This window comes from Carya illinoinensis, chromosome 7, assembly GCF_018687715.1.
Source record: "Carya illinoinensis cultivar Pawnee chromosome 7, C.illinoinensisPawnee_v1, whole genome shotgun sequence".
Classification (NCBI taxonomy): Eukaryota; Viridiplantae; Streptophyta; class Magnoliopsida; order Fagales; family Juglandaceae; genus Carya; species Carya illinoinensis.
Window position 1 is genome coordinate 38,004,307 of NC_056758.1, and position 20,596 is coordinate 38,024,902.

The window sequence follows — 20,596 nt, forward strand, 5'->3', positions numbered from 1 at the left end:
ATGGCGCAAGGTACAAACAAATGGTCTCTTTTCTATCCTTTTCGTTCAATATATTAATATCTCCATCCCAAGCATCAGAGACTTGATCAGAGCTAAATATCTCCTATAATTTGTAGGTATTGTCAACAAGGTGAGTTGTCATGCAATACCTATTTTTTGGGAAATCCTACATAAAAGTGAATGTGATAGGTGAACCCCTTCGCATTGTTTGATATGACAGTGATAAAGAAAACTTTAAAATTCAACTCCTTTTTGAATTAACTATTTTTTCTTATTGAGGTAGTAATACTTCATTACACAAAACGGGCACGATGCTGCAAAGTCTTGCCTAGGATTGCGTGAGTGGTAAAGGTCATGTAATGATAATTAAGAGCTGGACCCATATCTAGGTCCATAGTATTTTTGAATTATTCATATTTGTAGGTAAATTTTGCTAAAAGTTGTCCTCCAACCCCAAAAATGAATTGCATTTCTGGTATTTTTTTTCTTATTTGGGGGATGATGTCGGTGGATGGTAGCTCAAATATTGGATTAACCTATTGCTTTAATTTTCTTTGAGGTCGCACCCACTGTCCACTTTTACGGTTTATCGACCTTTTGCAGGGTCAAAGTTGCTTAACATATGGACTTTGAACGGAGAGGAGTGTTATTGGTTGATCAACCGAAAGAAAGATTGTTTTTATATGGAAATGGAACAAAACGTTTCATTGCCTTCCTCTAATTTAACAGAAAATTGTATATAAATAAAAAGGTAAGTGATTAATGGTATAATTTCTTTTTCCTTTTCCTTTTCCTTTAATATTCATTTCTTTTTAATCTTTCAAGCACGTGGGGATTGTTTTTAAAACTGCTTTAGTCACGAAAATGCGTCATAAAAATAAATTTATAAATTAACATAATTTAATGTGTCACGTTAAATTGTAAAGTTATTTTTATTATAAAATAAGTATAACATATCATATCATAAAAAGTGATGCTAGTTTGTAGATTTGAAATCTGTTTGTGGCTATTGCATTTACTTTTAATTTCAATCTCTTGAGTCTTAATTTGATCATCCTTTACTTTTCTTCTAAATTACAAATATATGTTAGATTGGAATATCTGTTAATTGAATGAGAAATACTATATATATAATAGTTATAAAGTGTGCAACTCACGTGAAAACGAATATGATTTATTATTAAAAAGTTATTTTTTTTTTCATAAAAATATTTTATTTATTATTATTTTTCCTACGCCGTATTGTACACCCACTCTCGCAATCGCATTTCTCTACGAAGGTTTGAATGTCATTAAACGACTAATAGTCTATTACTTTAGGCGAATGATAGTTGGACACGGATCCCTATATCAAAGCACGTCAAGATCGACGGAGCAGCAAACAGATTGGTCCTACAACATTTAATTGATAAAGACCATAAATATTATAGGATTGATTTTAATCATGAATTATTTTTTGAATTTTAAAGAATTCATATTTTGAAATTTAATATAATATGTAATATAATATGGCACAAAGTGTCATATTTTTTGGTTTAAAGAAAAACCACCTCGTACTTGTTAAAGAATGAAGTATATTGTGCATCTCAATATTCATTGTCAAGGATGTTCAAAAAAACTAGGGAGGTTATATGTAGAGTTCTGCTACATGTAAATAAAATTGTATACTAATCTGCATATCGATATTGATTCCTTTATATTCAAAATTTAAATTAGTACTGTTTTTAATAAAATTTACTTTTTAACTAATCACATCAAATTAATGTACATATTAATGCACAATTATGCTTGCAATTAAATTTTTCCTTATATGTATTTATACAAGAATTCAAATAATATGTATCATGTTAAAAATAATTTTTAATTAAAACAATAAAGACGGCGATATTCTAATTTATACTAATTAAATTATTAATAATCAATTTGGAAAATTTTACAAGTTATACTTTTTCATATCATTTTCATTTCCACTATAATAAGGTAATATTGCCTATCAAATTTTAAATTTTTTATTTAAAAAATAATCTAAGAGTAACAAAAATATTATATTTTATATAATAAGGATGAGACTGTTGTTTATAATATTCTTCAAGCCTCAATCAATTTATATAATATTATTATAAAAAAATGATTTATATAAACTTCAACTAGATAAGCTCCACGCAAATATTTATTAAAAAAAAAAAAAAGATCTCAACTTAAAAAAAGTGAAAAGAAATTTATTTATTTTTAATAGGACTCCCAGCCCACAGGCTACCGTTACTTTATAAAAGTCGAATAAGACCGAGTTCATCACAAATTGCTTCTCAAAGTAGTCTACGTCAAACTGAATTAAGGAAACGCTATAAGAACGAAGGCTACGATGCTTTACGAGTCAAACACTTCCCACTTACACAAACAAACAAAAAATATTGATATAAGGTCCCCCTTAGATATAAATTTATATCAATTGGATTCATTTCATCCCATTTTTATAATTTTTTTAAATTTTTATATTAAATATAATAAATAATTTAATTTTTTATTTTAATTTAAAATAATAATAACAATATTAAAATATAATATTTTATTTAATTCATAACTTTCTTCCAAACTGCTGACTATCCAAACCACAAACTATTCATGCAGTGCAGGCCGCCCCTATATATATAATAATATAATTACCTTGCCCTTCCCATAGGGATTAGCTTCGCTCCCCTCTTTCGGATGAAGAACCCAATCCTTGTGGCCTGCCCCCGTACCAATGACCGCCCCATCACCACCATTTCGCCGGCCATGGATCCCGATATCTGGAGCCGGCTGCCAAAGGAGCTCCTCGAGCAAATCCTCTCTTTTCTTCCGCTCAAAACCTTATGGAATCTGAGATCCACCTGTAAGCATTTCAAGTCCCTGGTATTCTCTCTCCCATTCATATCTAAGCACTCCCCTTCTTCTTCTTCGTCGCCTTCGCCTTTCTCATCTTTTGTCTTGCTCCATCACCCTCAGTGTAACCACCGCTTCCCTTTGTATGACTCTGCCCTTGGCACCTGGCGCGACTCGGCTCTCTCCCTCTCTGACTTTCTACCCTGCAAATCACCCTCTTTTTCTCTCCTCTCCATCTCCAATGGACTATTTTGCTTCTCTCTCCCCAGGTCATCCTCTTTTCTTGTGTGCAATCTCTTGGCCAGAACCTCAAGACTCATCGAGTTCCCGTCCTACCCTTTTGCTTATGAGCTGTTCACGCTGGTTTCTACACCTGTTGGGTACAAGCTTTTCATGCTCTCTACCGGATCCACTTCCACTTCCGCTTTTGTTTATGATTCGAGCGTTCTCTCTTGGAGGCAATTCCGCGGTTTTGATCAGATTCTGAGCAGCAATTATCAGCGGGAGGGCGTTTGCTTTAATGGGTGTTTGTACTTTCTGACCCCAGAGCCATTTTCTCTCGTGACCTTTGATTTGGAGACTGGGAAATGGAAGAGGTCTGATACCGAATTGCCGGGCGAGCTCACGTTTGGCCGGTTGTTGAACGATGAAGAAGGGACATTGTATATGATTGGTGGAACTGGGAGAGATGGGATTTCAAGGAGCATGAAGTTGTGGGAATTAAATGGAGCAAGGGATTGGGTAGAGGTGGAAAGCTTGCCCGAGATGATTTGTAGGAAATTCGTGTCGGTTTGCTACCACAATTACGAGCATGTTTACTGCTTTTGGCATCGGGGAATGATCTGCGTTTGCTGCTATACATGGCCGGAGATTCTGTATTACAAGGTGTCAAAGAAGACTTGGCATTGGCTGCCCAAATGCCCTTATGTGCCTGATAAATGGAGCTCTGGCTTCAAGTGGTTTTCCTTTGTTCCTGCGTTGTATGCTTCAGTTTGAAGTCATTTCTGGCTATTAATTTCTGGTGCCTGCGTTCCTGAATTTCTAAGATTGCTCTTCTATCTCTCGTTTTTTGTCTTTGTAAATAGAACTTAATATACTGTCGATGGAGTTATGACCTCTCGACTTGGTTAATGCAGCTTGTTTTCCATGCTTATTACCACTACAGTGCATATGATTGGTGTCGTGTGAACTTACAGCTAACATTTTTCATTACATATAATAGTGGAATTCGTGTAATACCTCAAAAGATACAATAAGACCCATTACAATGTGTTAAAATCAAACTCTCTCTTCCAGCCTACGGTCTTGATCCGTTAGGCAATAGTAACTCTTCTTTTTAAGTATTGTCAGATATTTTCATATATATATTTTTCAAAAATTACTTAAATATAAAATACTTTCAATTTCAAATATTCAATTTTATCATCTAATTATTATTTAATTATTATAATTTTTTCAAATTTTTAAATAAAAGACAAAAAATAATACTATTTTTTTAAATTTTAAAATTAAAATTATATTCAAACAACTTTTTTAACTTTTATAATATTTTTATTTATTTTTTTTCTTATTTAACTTTTTAAAATATAATAAAATATCTTAACTCAAACAATTTTACTATTAATCACAAATACATTGAGATATTATAAGTATCCAGGGTCAGTTTGGCAACACAATACTTCTCAAGGATTCTTAAATATTTCATTTTCAAACTTTATTTAAATACAAAACACTTTTCAATTTTAAATTTAATTTTTTTCTTCTAATAATTATCTAATCATTATAATTTTTCAAACTCTCAAATAAAACATAAAAAACAATACTACTTTTTCAAATTTTAAAACAAAAATAGTATTAATAAATTATATTTAAATAATTTCTTAACTTTATAATATTTTTATTAAATTTTTTCTCTCTCATTTTTTAAAATTTAATAAAATATATTAATTTAAATTATTTTACTACTATTTACATGTTACTTAAGTATTCCACGTATTGAAACAGAGCTTAAAGCTATTAATTAGCTATAGTCCTATCATTTATAAGTGTCGTGTAGTCACTTTAAAAAATAACATGATCGATTATTAAAAAATTAATTATCTTTTCATATGAATTTCATATTTATTTATTTTTTTTAAAATAATTATACAATACTTATACACTTATAACTACAATTGTCAATTTGATTTCTACACAAAGGTCATCTGAATCTTGTGCGTTAACACGTTTTATACATCCAGTATGTACGATATACATCGAGCGGACCAGGATTACCATAAAAAAACGTTAGCATGATATAGTTAAGTTATTCATGTTTCTCGGCAACCGAGAGGAGTTGTTAGCTAGCATTCACAACTCACGCAGTCCTGAAATTGGACCCAACAGGCAACATCACAGCCCATCGGATAAGAAATTGGATTCTATCTAGAATGCCTGGTAAAAGACGCCATCCGTACCTACAAAGTCCTCTTTTCCGCCATAGAACTTGAAAAGTTGATAATCACATGACTTTTCTGGGTCTTCTATGCCCATCGGAGGCTTATTTATTGCCGACCATCAAAAATTCAAATGTGTAAAGAGAAAATAACGTAGAAGAAAGTGGAACGATATCGAAACAGCCAAAAATAGAATGTTATGTAATTAACAAGGAAAATAAATACTAACAATTTACACCATAAACTACTGAAGTTTAACAATTTCAAATTGCACCATTAGTTAAGATTTGAGCTTGTCATGTGTCCTATTTATCGTCGATCTTAATGATTAAAAAAAAGTATTACTAATAGCAAATTGCTAGAAGTTGATAATTCGAGGTGTCGATCACTACTTGTTATAGTTTATTAAAAAAAAAAAAAAACATTACTAAATTAAGGGTGACAAACATAATTTCCCCGAAAGAGAAAAATATAATTGAAGACTTCCTTTTCAGCTTGATTAATGGCTAGTTTTGGTGGTGAAATATTCTCATAATACTTCATGGAAAAATGCTAGTATGTTTTATAAATTTATCATCTCATTTTAACTGTTTATGTATTTTAATTTTTTTCTTAATGGTTAACACCATGAATGTTAATATATTGATGTATTCTTTTATTTTTTAAAAATATTTAAAATAAATAAATAATAACATTTAGTCTATAGAGCACGCCCAACAGTCACCACTGGGCGACAGAACAGCATTCCCGTCAACCAGACCCTGGTGCGGACACAACTGGGGAACTTGGTGCCAATCCTTTTAAAGAGATAGGGCATTTTTTTATTTTTTATTTTCCATGTCAGAATCTTGACACCCCAAAAAAATATCTTGTACATGGCGGAGAAATTATTGCCCAAAAGAAATTTGGCCTATTTCCATTTTTGGCATGTCAGTTAAAAGCTTAAAAGCATAAGCAACACATTTTTTTGTCATTCTAGATTAAACATGAAAGCTTCTATTCAATCTTTTAAGCATAAGCAACACTTTTTTTTTTGCCATTCTAGATTTAACACGAATCTATTAGCCACTGCACGGTTGTGCCCTATGGGCATCCCCTGCCGGTAGACTGCAAATCACAGAACTGAATCTGACGTCCCAACAATGTCTCTAGGAGATTGGTATCGATAACTGATAACTACTCTCACCGAAGTCCAAAGTTCAAACAATTGCAGTCTCTTTCCAAGCAGGCCTTGGCATATACTGCAGAATGTAAAGGTGAAGACCCATAATGTGCCATAGACATTCCAATTGATGAATCTGATGCTGCATGAAAACATAAAAGAAATTAAACAAAATAATTACAAAGACAATTGGTAGAATACAAACGACCATTCAAATGCATCAGCATTTGACAGTAGCAAAAGATTCGATGAATCACATGTTCTTCCGTATTAAGTGGAACAAGAAACTCTTTCAAATGCAAAATGCTAATCATACTTTCAATGAGAAAGGAAGAAGAGAGTGTGTGAGAATAATACAGTGTTTGGAAAGGCCTCAAGCATCAAATTAATCCATCAAGAATTATATGAATAAAAAAACAAAAATATTCTATGAAAGTAGCAATTGAACATTCTCATTCTGAAACATATCACTAAGCCGTGTGAAATTTTAATCAAATCGCATTGCCATTACCCCTATCTCAAATTAATATCAGTTCAAGGCTTGAGAGACAGTGCCAACCCAAACTTGGGATGCTTCTCCAAGTTCTTGGTGTCAACGGCTCCAGATACTGTCAGGAAGGACTTGGGAACAAGCTCGTGCCTTAAAAGAGCCCCAAGATTCCCGTGGTTGTTGAGTTTTGCCTTCACAACTGTGTGAGGATCTACCACATATGAACATCCAACTGTCAAAGTGTTCTCATTTGTGGAGAACCTTCTACTAATCTCTCCCGCTACAGCCCCACCATTCAGCTGGCTTAGATGGTGTAAGTACGACACTCTTAGTGAGTCTCCTTTGTCAGCCCTACAAACAGAAAGGAGCAATAACCTTAGAACCTGCCTTGTTTCTATTTTGTGCTCTATTTCATTTTACACAGAAAATACTAGCATAGATAGGGCTGTTGGGTGTCACTATATGTAGAACACATTTTTTTAATAAGTAATGCAAAATTTTATTCAAGGCACAAAGGGGCACAACTCATGTACACAAGAAGTACACAACAGGATACACCATATTTGAAACAAAATTTAACAATCTGAATATATTCAATTAAAAACAGTAGAGAAGACCCACGTTTGGGCTAAAGGAACCCTAAAAATATATCCAAGGATGAACTGATTCCAGTAAAGTTTCTGTTAACTCAAAAGAAAGGGACTTACAAAATTACTCAAGCATTTAATCTAGCTCTTTAACATAGTCAACTTACAAAATCACTGAAGCACTAGAATCTGGTTTTGTCAGGCTTACACCAGCATTATACTTTGCAAAGTTTCTAGAAGCTGTCACGTAACTAGCTTCTGCTCCAAAGGAAATGCTGGGAGTACCGATGGTGGCTGAAAAATCAAATGCGGGGGACTGGTTCAGACCAACAGCTGTAGTGAAAGTTACATGTTCGTGGCAATACTGAGCCTCCAACTGCAACAAAAACAATGTACATCTACAAACGGTAAAATGATTGTGGGTAACACCTAGTGTCCAGGCCCATGTTCCACTGAAATTAATACCTTGCCAGACTTGTAATCAGGTAGTTTGAATGAAGCAATGGTTTTCGTGGATGGTGGGATGTCTGTGAGAGTGAAGGTTGTCAAGACCTGCAAAACAAAGAGGCTATTAATAGAAACAACAAAATTGCAATTCAAAAATTGAAAAGAGAAAAGGAAAGAAACTACATTTGATTCTGTATCCACTTTGACATCAAGCACAGCATTCTTTTGTTGGTACTGTGCTGCCACATGACCAGAAGAGAGACCTCCCTTCTTTGCCACTGTGGAACTAAGGGCCTGAAGATAGAGAAATAAGATAATCACTCTCGATATCATGGAAAAAATGCTATAAGAATATAAAACGTTCATGATATAACTCTAGTTATTGTAATATATTCCTTTTGGTAAGTAGTTAATGTAATATAAGCTAATAGAAAATACAGTTGAACATTGAGGCTGCCTTGCCAAGAAAAACCAGTCTGGCTTACCTCAGGCTCCAGGTAAGACAATGCTTACAACGCATTGACAAGGCAAACCTCAGCCAAAAAGAGATTCAGATATATTGGCACTCACTATAATATTTTATCCAAATATGAGATGCTTCAGCACATTCAATAAACGTGATTCATAAATCACAGTCAGTGAATCCACAAACAGAACTGACCAAAAATGATTTAAGAATAACATCAATTAATAAAAATAATGTTAAATGGAGTGGACCTCATCTGTTCTTTTCATCAAGCAGGTTGACTTCTTGGACCCATTAGTTGTTGATAAAGAACATGGATTATTATTATTATTTTTTTCAATGATAAAGAACATGGAATTTGCAATAGACCAACCAAACATTGATCAAACCAAAGTAAAGCAAGCGGCCCATCAACGTATGCGTGAACAAATGTACTGTCAATCTATCAAGTCAAGACACTCAGACTCTACCGAACAGACCATATTCTACTGAAAATGAATTTTTCTTCTGAGATTATTGTGTATATACACAGTTCTACCAGGGGAAGAACAACCTTCGGGCCATTTCTCTAACATAAGCAACACCATGAACTTCAACAATATATTGGAACTAGTAAACACAGTGTGCATGTCAACGCATAAAGTGGGATTTCTAAAATGTGCACCTGCACATAATCCACAAAATTTGTAATCTAGCAGCCAACAAGCATATGCTTGTGAGAAAAAAAAAAAAAAAAAAAAAATCTTAGCAACAAAAAGTTTTTAGAACTAAAACTTATATTCATTTCCAAATCCACTTCGCTATTTTCTGTTTTCATTTTCCTTTTGAATCCTTTGCATCATTCAATGACATTGTAATCTCACTAATTACAGGGCTGATGTATGAACCAAACAATCAAAAGCTGAACCAAACAATCAAAAGCTTAACCAATGCGACAAATCCCAGGAGACACGACTGATAAATCAAGCAGAGCATTTGGCAATCCTATATAGATAATACGGTAATATATCCAATTTAATAAACATCTCGAGAAATTTTACCATATGGCAAACCAAGGGAAAAATTAAAATGCAAAAAAAAAATCACGAGAAAATTAATCACCTAATTGGGCTAACAGAAACCAAAACACAGACAGCAATCAGTAACAGTAGTGAAACTTATAAGAAACACGTTAAATAAATTTAACCAAAAAAAAAAGAACAGAGGAAGCGATCGCACCACACCCGTGTCGGTGTTGGTGGTGATTGTGAACGTCTGGTCGCAATCATAGTCCTTGGTGAGCAAGTCTGCAAATCAAAGAAAATATCACAGACGTAAACACAATAATTTTAAAAAACAAAAGCAGAGAGAGCGAGAGATTGATATTAACCTCTGGCTTTCTTTCCAATGTCGGAGAAGAGTCCCGGTCCGTTCTTCGCCATATGCGCACTTGCAGAGAGACTTTAAGAGAGCTTTCGAGGATGAAAGAAATAAAGGGTTTGTAGGGGGATTGAGAAGAGAGTAGGCTCGCCTGCCGCTGGGGTTTATATAAACCCTTGAAAGTTTGGGTTCTAACCCGGCAAGAACTGTTACGCCTATGACCACGAAGAAAACGACATCACCTAAGCTTATGAGAACGGCGTCGTATATGGTGACGACTGAGCCAAAAACATGCTTGCTCTCGTTGAGAGTCGAACTCAAGACCTCCCGCTTACTAAACGGGTGCTCTAACCAACTGAGCTACGAGAGCAACAATGGCAAATGCGGCTGATATATTAATTTCAAGTATTAAAATAACCTTAAAGACAGCAATAAATGAAGGTACGTCGTCGATTTTTTTTAATTTTCCGTCCAAAATTGATGACGATGACGATGTGATATAAATGGACTGACCAAACGTAAGAAAATTAAAGATATGAGGTTGTACATTAGGGATGTGAAAGAATAAGGGCGCATCAACTTAAATGTATCCCTATGACCCTACCGTGCTTATTAAATCAATGTGTAGATTTTTTCAAGTTTAGGTGCTTCTTGAATGCTATTTTGATGAGCCTCTGCATTCGGTCATATTGGTGCTTGTACGTGTTCCCACAGCCTGTTTTAGAAAGCTCTTAAATCTTCATTTGATATAAATATAAATATATATATATATATATAATATTTTGTGGTAATATTTTAAATACGTATATTCCTCTTCTTTTCAATATCTTGTATATATCATTCCACCTCATCCTTCCCTTTGTTTACTACAAAGAGAGAAAATACTTGTTGAACTACAAGTCAGCCCGTCACGAGTGATAATTAGTCTCTATTTAATTGTCACATGTCATCGCAACTAATACTGTTAATATCTAAAGAAAAATAATTCATATAAATTTTAAATAGACAAATTTTGTAAAAGTCTTTGTAAAAATGTGGATTTCACTTTAAAAAAGTGTAAAAAAAATTATTCTTTATTAATAGATCCTTTTTTTTATATAAGACTTATTTATTTGAAATTTGTACTTAACATTATTCAATTTAAAAATATGGAGTTTTCCTCTAAATTAGGTTGAAAAAAGTTTCTAACTCATTTAAAAAATCAACATGTATCTCTTGATTATATGTTAAATACATGTATTTTTTAATAAACGGATCTATGAAACTTTTTTAACTTGGATCTTTGAAAAGAATATGTCTCAAAGAATCCGTGACAATTTTTAAAATGAGTAGGAGCAAAACTTATCTTACCAAAACTGTATGTTGAGAATTGAAAAAGACAAATTTTCAACGTCTCAAGTTTTGACTTCGTCGAATTAGAAGATTTAGAACTCCAATCCATGCCATGGCAGTCTTGCCAATTCGAATCTTGACGAAAGACAATTCCAAACCGGGAAGACGATTAAGCAAGTTCGCGAAGGTCTAAATTATAATCAACCCCCTCACGTAGACAGAGTCATAAATGACTTTGGAGCATTTTATTGTTATTGTTGACGTTTCTATTTAGTGAGAGGCGAGTCATTCGAAGCCAAGCCAAATCATTATATTAAAAAGAGAAACGATATTTATGGTTGTAGAATGTATAAGTATTGTACAATTTATTTTTTTAAATAAATAAATATAGGATCTATTTAAAATAAATAAATAAATATTTAATAGTATATGAATATGTGATGCTTGCACGCTATATGATTATAAGTATAATGACTTTAATTTTTTTAATTTTCTTTTTTAATGAAAAGAGACATACGTACGTAGCTTCTTGTTTGGTCCCAATGTCCACTACTAATTTTAGGTATTAATCATTTGTTTTATGCATATATAAAAAGCATTATTAATGTTGTAAAACATTAATTATCTCCAAAAGGGGATACCAAGTTTTATATGTTGATTCCTCCATCTCTCTAGAAAAACTAAGGCCGAGTTTCGTCTGAGGTGCGGCACCTCCCTCCCTCCATCTCTCTGTTTCCCTCTTAGTTTAAGGTCCTTTTTCCGTTCCCTTTTCTCTGTTTGTTTGTTTTTATATTTACAAAAAAGTGTTAGTTTGGAGGTGGAAGCCATCATTCCGATCAAGGAGCCTAAAGTCATCATTCTTTTTATATCTCGCAGTGGGCGGAGTGATACTTACACGGTGGTGAAGGAGGGCCTCGACGTCGTTCTTGGTCGTGGTCATGGTATGGGTAAAGCTAACCATTCGGGGATGCTTTTAATAAGAGTTGTTCTGTCTTTTTTAGCTGAGTTTTTTGCTCTGTTGAAAGACCATCACAAGGCCTGGGTCTGTGTCCTTACCCATATCATTTCACCCAGTTTGGGCGGAGAGTCATTCTTTGTGGGAAATGGAGTTTTCGGATATGTATGGCCGGCGTCCCTGACCATGTGGTGTTGGTCTTCTAAGGGGATGGCAGAGAGGGTTCACGGTGTGGCTCGGTTAGTTTGCTGTTCGGGAAATGGATGTTTGCTTACTGTTTTGGGGTGCTTCTTCATGGGGTATATATACTTTGTTTTAACCATGGAAAACAGGGGTTTTTTTTGGGGATGCATGCCGAGCGATATGGAGGGGATAAAGCATCTTTGGGGTGGAATCTGGCCGGAGTTCACGGTGGATGTTCTTGGGGATGATGGTCGGAGTTTTTTTGAATCAAAGTCAGGCGGTTTTGTTGATTTCTTCTTTTATTTCTTGTATTAAATCTGGTTAGTCTAGTTTGTTTTTGTGTGTGTATGGAATAAAACTCTCGGTGGCTCTGCGCATGGGGTCTGAACGAAGAGGAGGAGGTTGTTTTGCCTCTGGGCTTCGGTGCATAAACGAAGTTAAAGATGTGCATGTGCATGTGAGAGGAGACGGCGATGGGGCTGGTTTTTTCCTAGGCATGGGCAGCAACGGGCATGGGCACGGAGACGAGCACATGCAACAGATGACTGTTCTGTTAGTGGAGAGCACGCCGCAGTTAGTGGGTTAGAGTAGCACAGAGTATACGGTGCAGTTAGTGGGGTTGGACAGTGATGTACTATGCTAATTTGTTTTACTTTTCAGTTACGGTTGTTAGTGGGTTTTATTACCCAAAATGAAAATAAATTGAAATAGATTATTCCCTTTCCTCTTTTAGAGGAGTAGGGTAGTGAGTCTCTTTCCTCTTTTGGAGGAGTAGGGTAGTGAGTCTTTTCCCTCTTTTGGAGGGTGGGAGTGGTGTGGATTGGTGTCTCATAGACAAGTCGAGATGGACATTTCTGTTTATACAGAGTCTCGCATCTCAAAAGGGTTGTGCCATCAAAGAGTTTCTAAAATTTTTTTAGACAGTGTCCGACACTTATTGTGTGCGGGGGAGCTTAAAACAGATGAGTAGTTAGCTTGTAATCAGGATTGGTATCCGGACTTATTGGTCATAACTGTAATTTTTTTCATTCAGGAATTGAATTGAAGTCTATTTCAAAAAAAAAAAAGTTTTATATGTTGATGCTCACAGATTCATCATTCATGACATGGCTGTCATTGTACGTAATTGCAAATGTTAACAGATAGCGGTTTCGAAGTCTCATAATACGCTGCTGCCTGCATGTATGCTTGTTTGGCAATTCAACTTTCGGTTTGGTTGGTTCTAAAATTAATTTCTGCACCGTTTCTGCATCAACCATACAATTGCTGGAAAGAAAAGTCTTTCTTAACCAATGTTGGTTGAGCATCCAAAATATTTAAAATAGGATAAAATGATAAAAGGCATATGAAAATATTTTACAAAAAATTTAGTAATTTTCTAACATTTGGTTGACAAAAAAAAATTGCTTTGAATTTAATTTAGTGTAAATTAAAACGAGTATTATACGAAATGTTTGGAAATAATTCTCATCTCATTTCTTTCCGAAACATTATTCAAATATAATACTTTCAAACTAATCTTTACAACTTTCTTAATATTTCAAACAAAATATGAAAAATAATTCAAATTTTTTAAATCTCACAATAAATATAATCTTCAAAATTTATATTTGAACAATGTTTTAACTTTATAATATTTTTTATTCTAAGTTTTTACCTCTCATTTCCCAAAATTTAAAAAATATTTAATTTAAACTATCTCACTAATATTCACAAACTATTTTATCACTTTTTATAAAATTATGTCATTTTTCAATCATCCCTTACTGAATTTATTAATCATTAAGTATAATTCAAACTTTAGGGTGTAAATGTCTAAACTCTAAAGTTAATAGGGGTGAAATTGGTCCCTTTAAGTGTTGTTTTGTATATTTTTAGAACCAAATTGGTATATATTGGTTTTAAAATTTTAAAAACCGATTCCGCACCTATTCACTATCGAAATCGAAACTTTTAATTTTTTAGTTTCAGTCCAATCCGATTTGATTTATCAAGTTTTACGAATTATCTATATTAGTTATAATATAATGTTTACATATACTAAACTATTAGTCTATTTATATTATAATATAAATATATTATTTTATAATAATTAACATGTACTAATATAATATTGAATTTTACTATAGTCTATTGAAGTTATAGACTTTTTATGAGTAAATAAGATGAAATGTGTACAAATGTATTTATAATAATAATATATACATATAGATTATAATGTATTATGTCAAAAATATATTTATGATTGATATATATGTATACAAACGTAAGTTTATATTAATAACTTAATATTAATGTTTATGTTTAAAATTAAAATTTTATATTATATTAATTTTATATTATAAGATTAAAATTTATATATTATATTGAATATTATATTACAAATAATAAGATTAATTTTATGTTATGAGTAATGTTAGATATAATCATAAATTGTGTAACGTACTCATTTTAAAAAGTATTGATGTCCATGATTAAAAAATGAATTTTTTCAAGTGAGTCACATATTTATTTATTTTGTTTTCAAAAAGAGTGTGCGATGCTTACGCACTTTATGACTACAAATATCATTTCATTTTTCAAAATATGAAAACCGGTACCGCACTAATTTAGGACCAGTTTTAATTTTTAAGAATCAATACCGATCTGGATTGGTCACAAATAGGACCGAATCCAATTCCATCTAACCAGTTTTTGATTTTTTTACATCTTAAGCACTGGCATTGGCCTAACCACTAGTGCTTAGTTATATTTTGGCTAACTTAAGCAAAATTGATTTGCATTGGAATAGTCAAAACTCTATGATTTCACTTTTGAGTTACATTTTTCTTTAATTTTAGCTTGCAATTATTTATCTTGAAAGGGCTTTGCTACATACAGTCGGCGTGCAGTCGGCTGTACGAAATGAATAAAAAAATTATAAATTTTTTTTTTATATTCAGGGAGACCTACATGAATAAAAAAAAGTTGTAAAAATAATTTTTTTTTCATGTAAGTCCCGTATTAATTCACTTTTTTACAGCCGACTGCATCTGCCGACTGCAAAAAATATTTCTCATCTCGAAAATAATATTTTACTCTAAAAACATTTTTAGATGTGTTTATTAAATAATTAGTTTGAGAAAAAAATAGTTAAAAAATAATACATTTAAATAAAAATAAAAATATATAATATATTTACAAAATATTAAAAAAATTATTATTAAAATATATAATATTATATTATTATTTTAAACTTTAACAAAACTTCAAACTTTTAGTCAAATTTTAGATTTCGAAATGGCTGCCAATGTTCTAAAATTGACACCTCTTGAGTGGGACCCAACAGCGCCGATGAATATTATTCCATTTAAAAAATAATAATAGTAGTGGTTTGATCTTGTATGATCAGCTGCACGGGACGTGGCCTGAGCTGTATAGATAGAAGATGCTCATGATTGATGCCAACATGTGCAATGGACTGTATATAGTCAAACCAATAAAAAAAAAGTGCAAAATATACCTAGGACATATGGTATAGTAAATAGCATGCGGGAATACCGCAGCGTACCGCAACCACGGTACCATATCCTGACCTTTAATGAGGAAAACAAATAAAGAACAAAAAGCATCATCATCTGTAAATAAATGAATAAAGAGAACCAGAAAAAAAAAAATAAATAAATAAAAAAAGAAAGAAAGAAAAGAAAAAGTCTCTGAATCTCGTTTGGCCAACCTTCCACGCACGCGTTTAAAGCTACCCCAGAGTCCGGACCCCTCCTCGCACGTGCTTATAATACTGGGATTTGGGATCGAGAGGTTACTAAGAAACATTGCACGTGTTAGCGCAAGGCCCAACGCTACGCCTACTCCAGGTGTTCTCTCTCCACCTCACGAGTCTCTGTTACCCCTAATATTATCATTACAGCCTCCTTCATCGCCCCCCCCCCCCCCCCCCCCCCCTTCTCTCGCCCCGATTCACAAGTTAACCCGATTTCGGTTGCTTCCGGATGCTCCCTTTCGAATTTCACTTTCAAAAAACACAGCCGTGACCTATCGGTCCTCCGTTGAGATTTTTTGCTGTAAGAGTAGGAATTTGAGAACATGGAGGCGGAAAATGGGTCAAATTACTCATACATGGGGAGGGACTTCAGTGATCTCAGTATCAACGACGCCGACTTCAGTGATCTCAGTATCAACGACGCCTCCATGGCTTTCAGCGAGTGTAATAGCGACAGATCCGGTGAGTTTTCGACGGCTCCTTCGGAGAGGCGGCAACTTCTCATAGCCCGCGCCTCCGAGAACTCGGACGAGCTGATCCGTCAACTAGTCTCTGGCCTAGAGTCCTGTTCGATTGAGGAGCAAAAGCAAGCGGCCATGGAAATCAGACTCCTCGCCAAGAATAAACCAGAAAACAGGCTCAGGATCGCCAAAGCCGGTGCTGTGAAGCCGTTGATTTCGTTAGTCTCTTCCGCTGATCCTCAGCTTCAAGAATACGGCGTCACGGCTATTCTGAATCTCTCGCTGTGCGACGAGAACAAGGGGTTCATAGCTTTGTCCGGAGCGATTAAGCCTCTAGTTCGAGCTCTGAGGACAGGCACTTCAACGACCAAAGAGAACGCAGCGTGTGCTCTCCTTCGGCTCTCGCAAGTTGACGAGAACAAGATCCCAATCGGCCGGTCGGGAGCGATCCCCCTTCTGGTGAACCTTCTGGAGACCGGTGCTTCGCGTGGGAAAAAGGACGCGTCGACTACTCTATACTCGCTGTGTTCGGCGAAGGAGAACAAGATCAGGGCCGTCAAAGCGGGCATCATAAAGCCGCTGGTGGAGTTGATGGCGGATTTGGAGTCAAGCATGGTGGATAAGGCGGCGTACGTGCTGAGCCTGCTGGTACCGCTAACGGACGCGAAGGCGGCGTTGGTGGACGAAGGGGGTATTCCGGTGCTGGTGGAGATAATCGAGGTCGGGTCTCAGAGGCAGAAAGAGATCGCGGTGACCATATTGTTGCAGGTTTGTGAGGATAACGTGGTGTACCGAACTATGGTGGCCCGCGAAGGAGCGATTCCTCCCTTGGTGGCCTTGTCTCAGTTCGGCACCATTCGCGCCAAGAAAAAGGTGAGATTAACGAAAACTCCGGGTCGTTTCGGATGGCGGGTGACGTGGCTGGCCAATTTCAATGGCCATTTTTGCTATTGTCATGACGCTGTTTCGCCACGTCAGTCACCTTTGCGAGTACTGATTTATTGTCCTCTCTTTTTAACAAAAATGTTCCGATGATTTCGGATATGCAGCCTTTTCTTCTGATTTTAGCTTATATAAACTATTTTCAAAATTCAGTATTATTCAAAACAATTATTTAGATAACTATGTAAATATTCTGACACTTTCATTTTATACACCTATATATGTCTATCATATATTAGTCCAAAGTTCGGTTGTATTTACAGTATAAAAACTTTTTAATTAATCGAATGGATTCTTTGTTTGCAAACCATAACGATACTGCTGTATATTAAGTGCAGGCAGATGCCGCCGCTTAGCCATCATCTATTTAAAAAAATAAAAGGAACAATAATTAAATTACTTCTGGGTGATGAATGCAGTTTATTTTTCTTGTTATGATAATGTTTTGTATCTAACGTGGGAGTGGTTTGTTGTCGTTTTGTGTGGCTTTATGTGGACAGGCGGAGACATTGATAGAGCTTCTACGGCAACCGAGATCCGGCGACATCGCTGCCAGAACGTCAGAGGTGTCAATTTAATATACCCCACCCATGCATGCGCATGTAACCAGCAATCCATCCTTCACAGTTCCCTACAGTGAAAGAGTAGAAAAGAAAGAAGGAGAGAGATGAGTGGAAAAACAAAAAAAAAAACAAAAAAAAAAAGTTGTAAATATCTATGTATCGGAGGTTGTAAAATTTGTGGAGAAGAGAGAGAGAGAGAGAGAAGGGGGGGTTGGGTGTGTGATCATGAGTGATGTTTCTATTTCGGAGCTCTCTTCGTTCTCTATACATGAAAGTCTTTACATATGTCGTACTGTTTGATGTGATATAATATAGAAAAAAAAGGGTTTGATCTGAGACGAAAAATAAATAAAATTGTTAATGACGTGTTCCAAACTGATAACTTGCAAATAAATGAGAAACCAGCACGAGTTATTTAGTGGAATTTTGATTAAGTTAGAGAGAAGTTATCTTAGTCTCGTTATAAGTATATTAGTGAATGAAATAAATGTATTGCCTTCAAGTATTATTTATAAAATCATGACAACGATGATAACGATTAATTTTTTAAAATTTATCTGAAAAATTCTCCATGTAAAATAAAGTAATCATCTTCTTGATTAATCAAAGATGTTATCTATTCTTTATTATCAACGCCTATCAACAGGAACAATCTTTGAACTCGTAGAGTAGATTAGTTCTTGAGGTCTCAGATTTAGATGCTTTAATACATGGGTTTATTCCTCCGAGATCTTAAATATCCATTTTAGTCAAGTAATATTATATATCATATTGCCATTTTATTTATATTTTATTATATATGATGTATCGTATTTATCATAATTAGATGATAAAAAAATATATAATAAATGATAATTTAATAGTAATAAATGTGAGATATTTTATTAATAAAATATAAATAAGATAGTATAATTTATGAATTTTCCTCTCATAAATATTCGAGGAATATAGATTATTTACATACTACTGTCACAATAATTAATTATTAAGCATACGGAGGAGGACGAATGAAAATGAAAAGCACTGGTGATTTGGAGTCTCGAAGGGTCCGTTGGATGAGTGTTGCACTGCTATTTCTTTTTTCTTTTTTAAATGAAGAATCTAATTTTAAAATAAATAATTATATATATAATCGCGAAGTACGTAATATCACGTAATCGTTTTAAAAAAATATGATCTATTATTAAAAATTTAAATTTTTTTACTATAAATCTTATATTTTATTTATTTTTTAAAAATAATTATACAGTAATTATATAATTTAAAATTATAAATATCTTTTTCTCTTTTAAAATATCCAACGAGAATAGTAGAGTCATAAATAAGGTATCTTTTGATTTTCCAACTGATCAAATAAACTCATTTATCGTTTGCAGTCAGTACTCAGTCGTTCTGCCCAAACAAGCCACGCGTATCTAACTTTTGAGAGAAGCTATTATGCCGCCCAACATTTACTAGCGTTTACCACCAGGCATTTCACCTTTTGTAATTTTTTTTTTTTTAATATATTTAAATATGTTTTAGAAATAAAAATATATATCAATATATTTAAAAAAATAAGGGCTTTACTACATACAGTCGGGAAATGCAGTCGGCGTGCAGTCGGTTGTACGGAATGAATAAAAAAAAATTATAAAAAAATTGTTTTATATTCAGGGGGACCTACATGAATTATAAAAAGTTATAAAAATAATTTTTTTTTCATGTAGGTCCCGTATTAATTTTTTTTTTACAACCGACTGCACGCCGACTGCATTTCCCGACTGCACAAATCATTTCTGAAAAAGTATTACTACTCATAAACTTTATACACCACACATTTTAATTTTTTAATTTTTTAAATTTTTTTAAAATTTTCTTTTAATTTATTCTTTTTAAACTAATTCAATTTTTCTATTTATTATTCATGTAACAAACATTTAATAAAAGAAAAAAATTAAAAAAATAAATGGTATGTGGTGTATAGGTTTATGTTTAGAATTTTTCTATTTAAAATTATTTTCTTAATTAATAAATAAAAAAATTTACTAAACATTACACTTGAGCGGCACCATCCGAACGGCATAATAGCATTATGCCTAACTTTGTTTCTCCCATCAATTACGTTACTTCATTTATCTTTTTAGTACGTACGTGTTTTTTTCAAATTTTCACTGCCTTTCAAGTAACATAGTCATAAGTATGATTAGAGCGAAATAATAGTCATAAGTATGATTAGAGAGAAAGAAATAAGATTAGACCGTAAAACAATGAATTAAATGGTACTTACGTTGTTATTGTGAAGTATTTCACTGTCGACTAGCTAAGAAATTAAAAGACCGTTACCCTCTACTTGCTTTCTGGAAAAAAATTACATAAAAAATGAAATTTACAGTCGTAATTGTGCAAGTGGCGTACAGTCGCTTTGAAAAAAATAAATTAATATAGGACTCACATGAAAAAAAAAAAAAAACTAATTTTTTAATCGTGAATCTTACTCTTTTTCAAAGTAATTGTGTGGCGTTTACAATTCTACAATTGTATATAACATTGCCCAAACTACATATATCCCTATAACGTCAATTTACAGGTGATTTACACGTCTGGGACGTT

At 33.7% G+C, this 20,596-nt stretch overlaps 3 protein-coding genes and 1 non-coding gene across 6 annotated transcripts; 2 read left to right on the plus strand and 2 right to left on the minus strand.

Moving 5' to 3' along the window:
- The first annotated feature begins 2,662 nt into the window (after positions 1 to 2,662).
- On the plus strand, positions 2,663 to 3,993 carry LOC122316100 (F-box/kelch-repeat protein At5g43190). Its single transcript, XM_043132641.1, has one exon. It carries the CDS (start codon positions 2,707 to 2,709, stop codon positions 3,856 to 3,858), a length of 1,152 nt encoding a protein of 383 aa, XP_042988575.1. The 5' UTR covers positions 2,663 to 2,706; the 3' UTR covers positions 3,859 to 3,993.
- Positions 3,994 to 6,184: 2,191 nt separating this feature from the next.
- LOC122314917 (mitochondrial outer membrane protein porin 2-like) lies at positions 6,185 to 10,000 on the minus strand. Of its 3 annotated transcripts, none has more exons than XM_043130567.1 (7): positions 9,819 to 10,000; positions 9,671 to 9,735; positions 8,167 to 8,277; positions 8,002 to 8,088; positions 7,704 to 7,912; positions 6,971 to 7,300; positions 6,185 to 6,601 (listed from the first exon to the last, which is right to left on the minus strand). In XM_043130567.1, exons 1-6 carry the CDS (start codon positions 9,868 to 9,870, stop codon positions 6,994 to 6,996), a joined length of 831 nt encoding a protein of 276 aa, XP_042986501.1. In that variant the 5' UTR covers positions 9,871 to 10,000; the 3' UTR covers positions 6,185 to 6,601; positions 6,971 to 6,993. The 3 variants fall into 3 exon arrangements, with proteins under 3 accessions (XP_042986501.1, XP_042986500.1, XP_042986498.1); XM_043130566.1 differs by having other exon boundaries at positions 6,185 to 6,595; positions 9,668 to 9,735; positions 9,819 to 9,999; XM_043130564.1 differs by having other exon boundaries at positions 9,668 to 9,735; positions 9,819 to 9,998.
- Positions 10,001 to 10,104: 104 nt separating this feature from the next.
- TRNAT-AGU lies at positions 10,105 to 10,178 on the minus strand. The gene has a single exon. It is a non-coding gene; the product is annotated as a tRNA-Thr (tRNA).
- A 6,017-nt stretch (positions 10,179 to 16,195) lies between these two features.
- LOC122317010 (U-box domain-containing protein 4-like) lies at positions 16,196 to 18,379 on the plus strand. Its single transcript, XM_043133889.1, has 2 exons — positions 16,196 to 17,372; positions 17,942 to 18,379. The coding sequence occupies exons 1-2, from the start codon at positions 16,362 to 16,364 to the stop codon at positions 18,017 to 18,019; spliced, it is 1,089 nt and encodes a 362-aa protein (XP_042989823.1). The 5' UTR covers positions 16,196 to 16,361; the 3' UTR covers positions 18,020 to 18,379.
- The last annotated feature ends 2,217 nt before the right edge of the window (positions 18,380 to 20,596 follow it).

Excerpts from the sequence above, each read along its gene's own strand:
- LOC122314917 (XM_043130566.1), bottom strand. The coding sequence starts at position 9,870 with ATGGCGAAGAACGGACCGGGACTCTTCTCCGACATTGGAAAGAAAGCC. Across the intron at positions 9,736-9,818 it reads CATTGGAAAGAAAGCCAGAG|ACTTGCTCACCAAGGACTAT; the intron begins GTTAATATCAAT and ends TTTGATTTGCAG. Across the intron at positions 8,089-8,166 it reads AAGTGGATACAGAATCAAAT|GTCTTGACAACCTTCACTCT; the intron begins GTAGTTTCTTTC and ends TTTGTTTTGCAG.
- LOC122317010 (XM_043133889.1), top strand. The coding sequence starts at position 16,362 with ATGGAGGCGGAAAATGGGTCAAATTACTCATACATGGGGAGGGACTTC. Across the intron at positions 17,373-17,941 it reads CCATTCGCGCCAAGAAAAAG|GCGGAGACATTGATAGAGCT; the intron begins GTGAGATTAACG and ends TTATGTGGACAG.
- LOC122316100 (XM_043132641.1), top strand. The coding sequence starts at position 2,707 with ATGAAGAACCCAATCCTTGTGGCCTGCCCCCGTACCAATGACCGCCCC.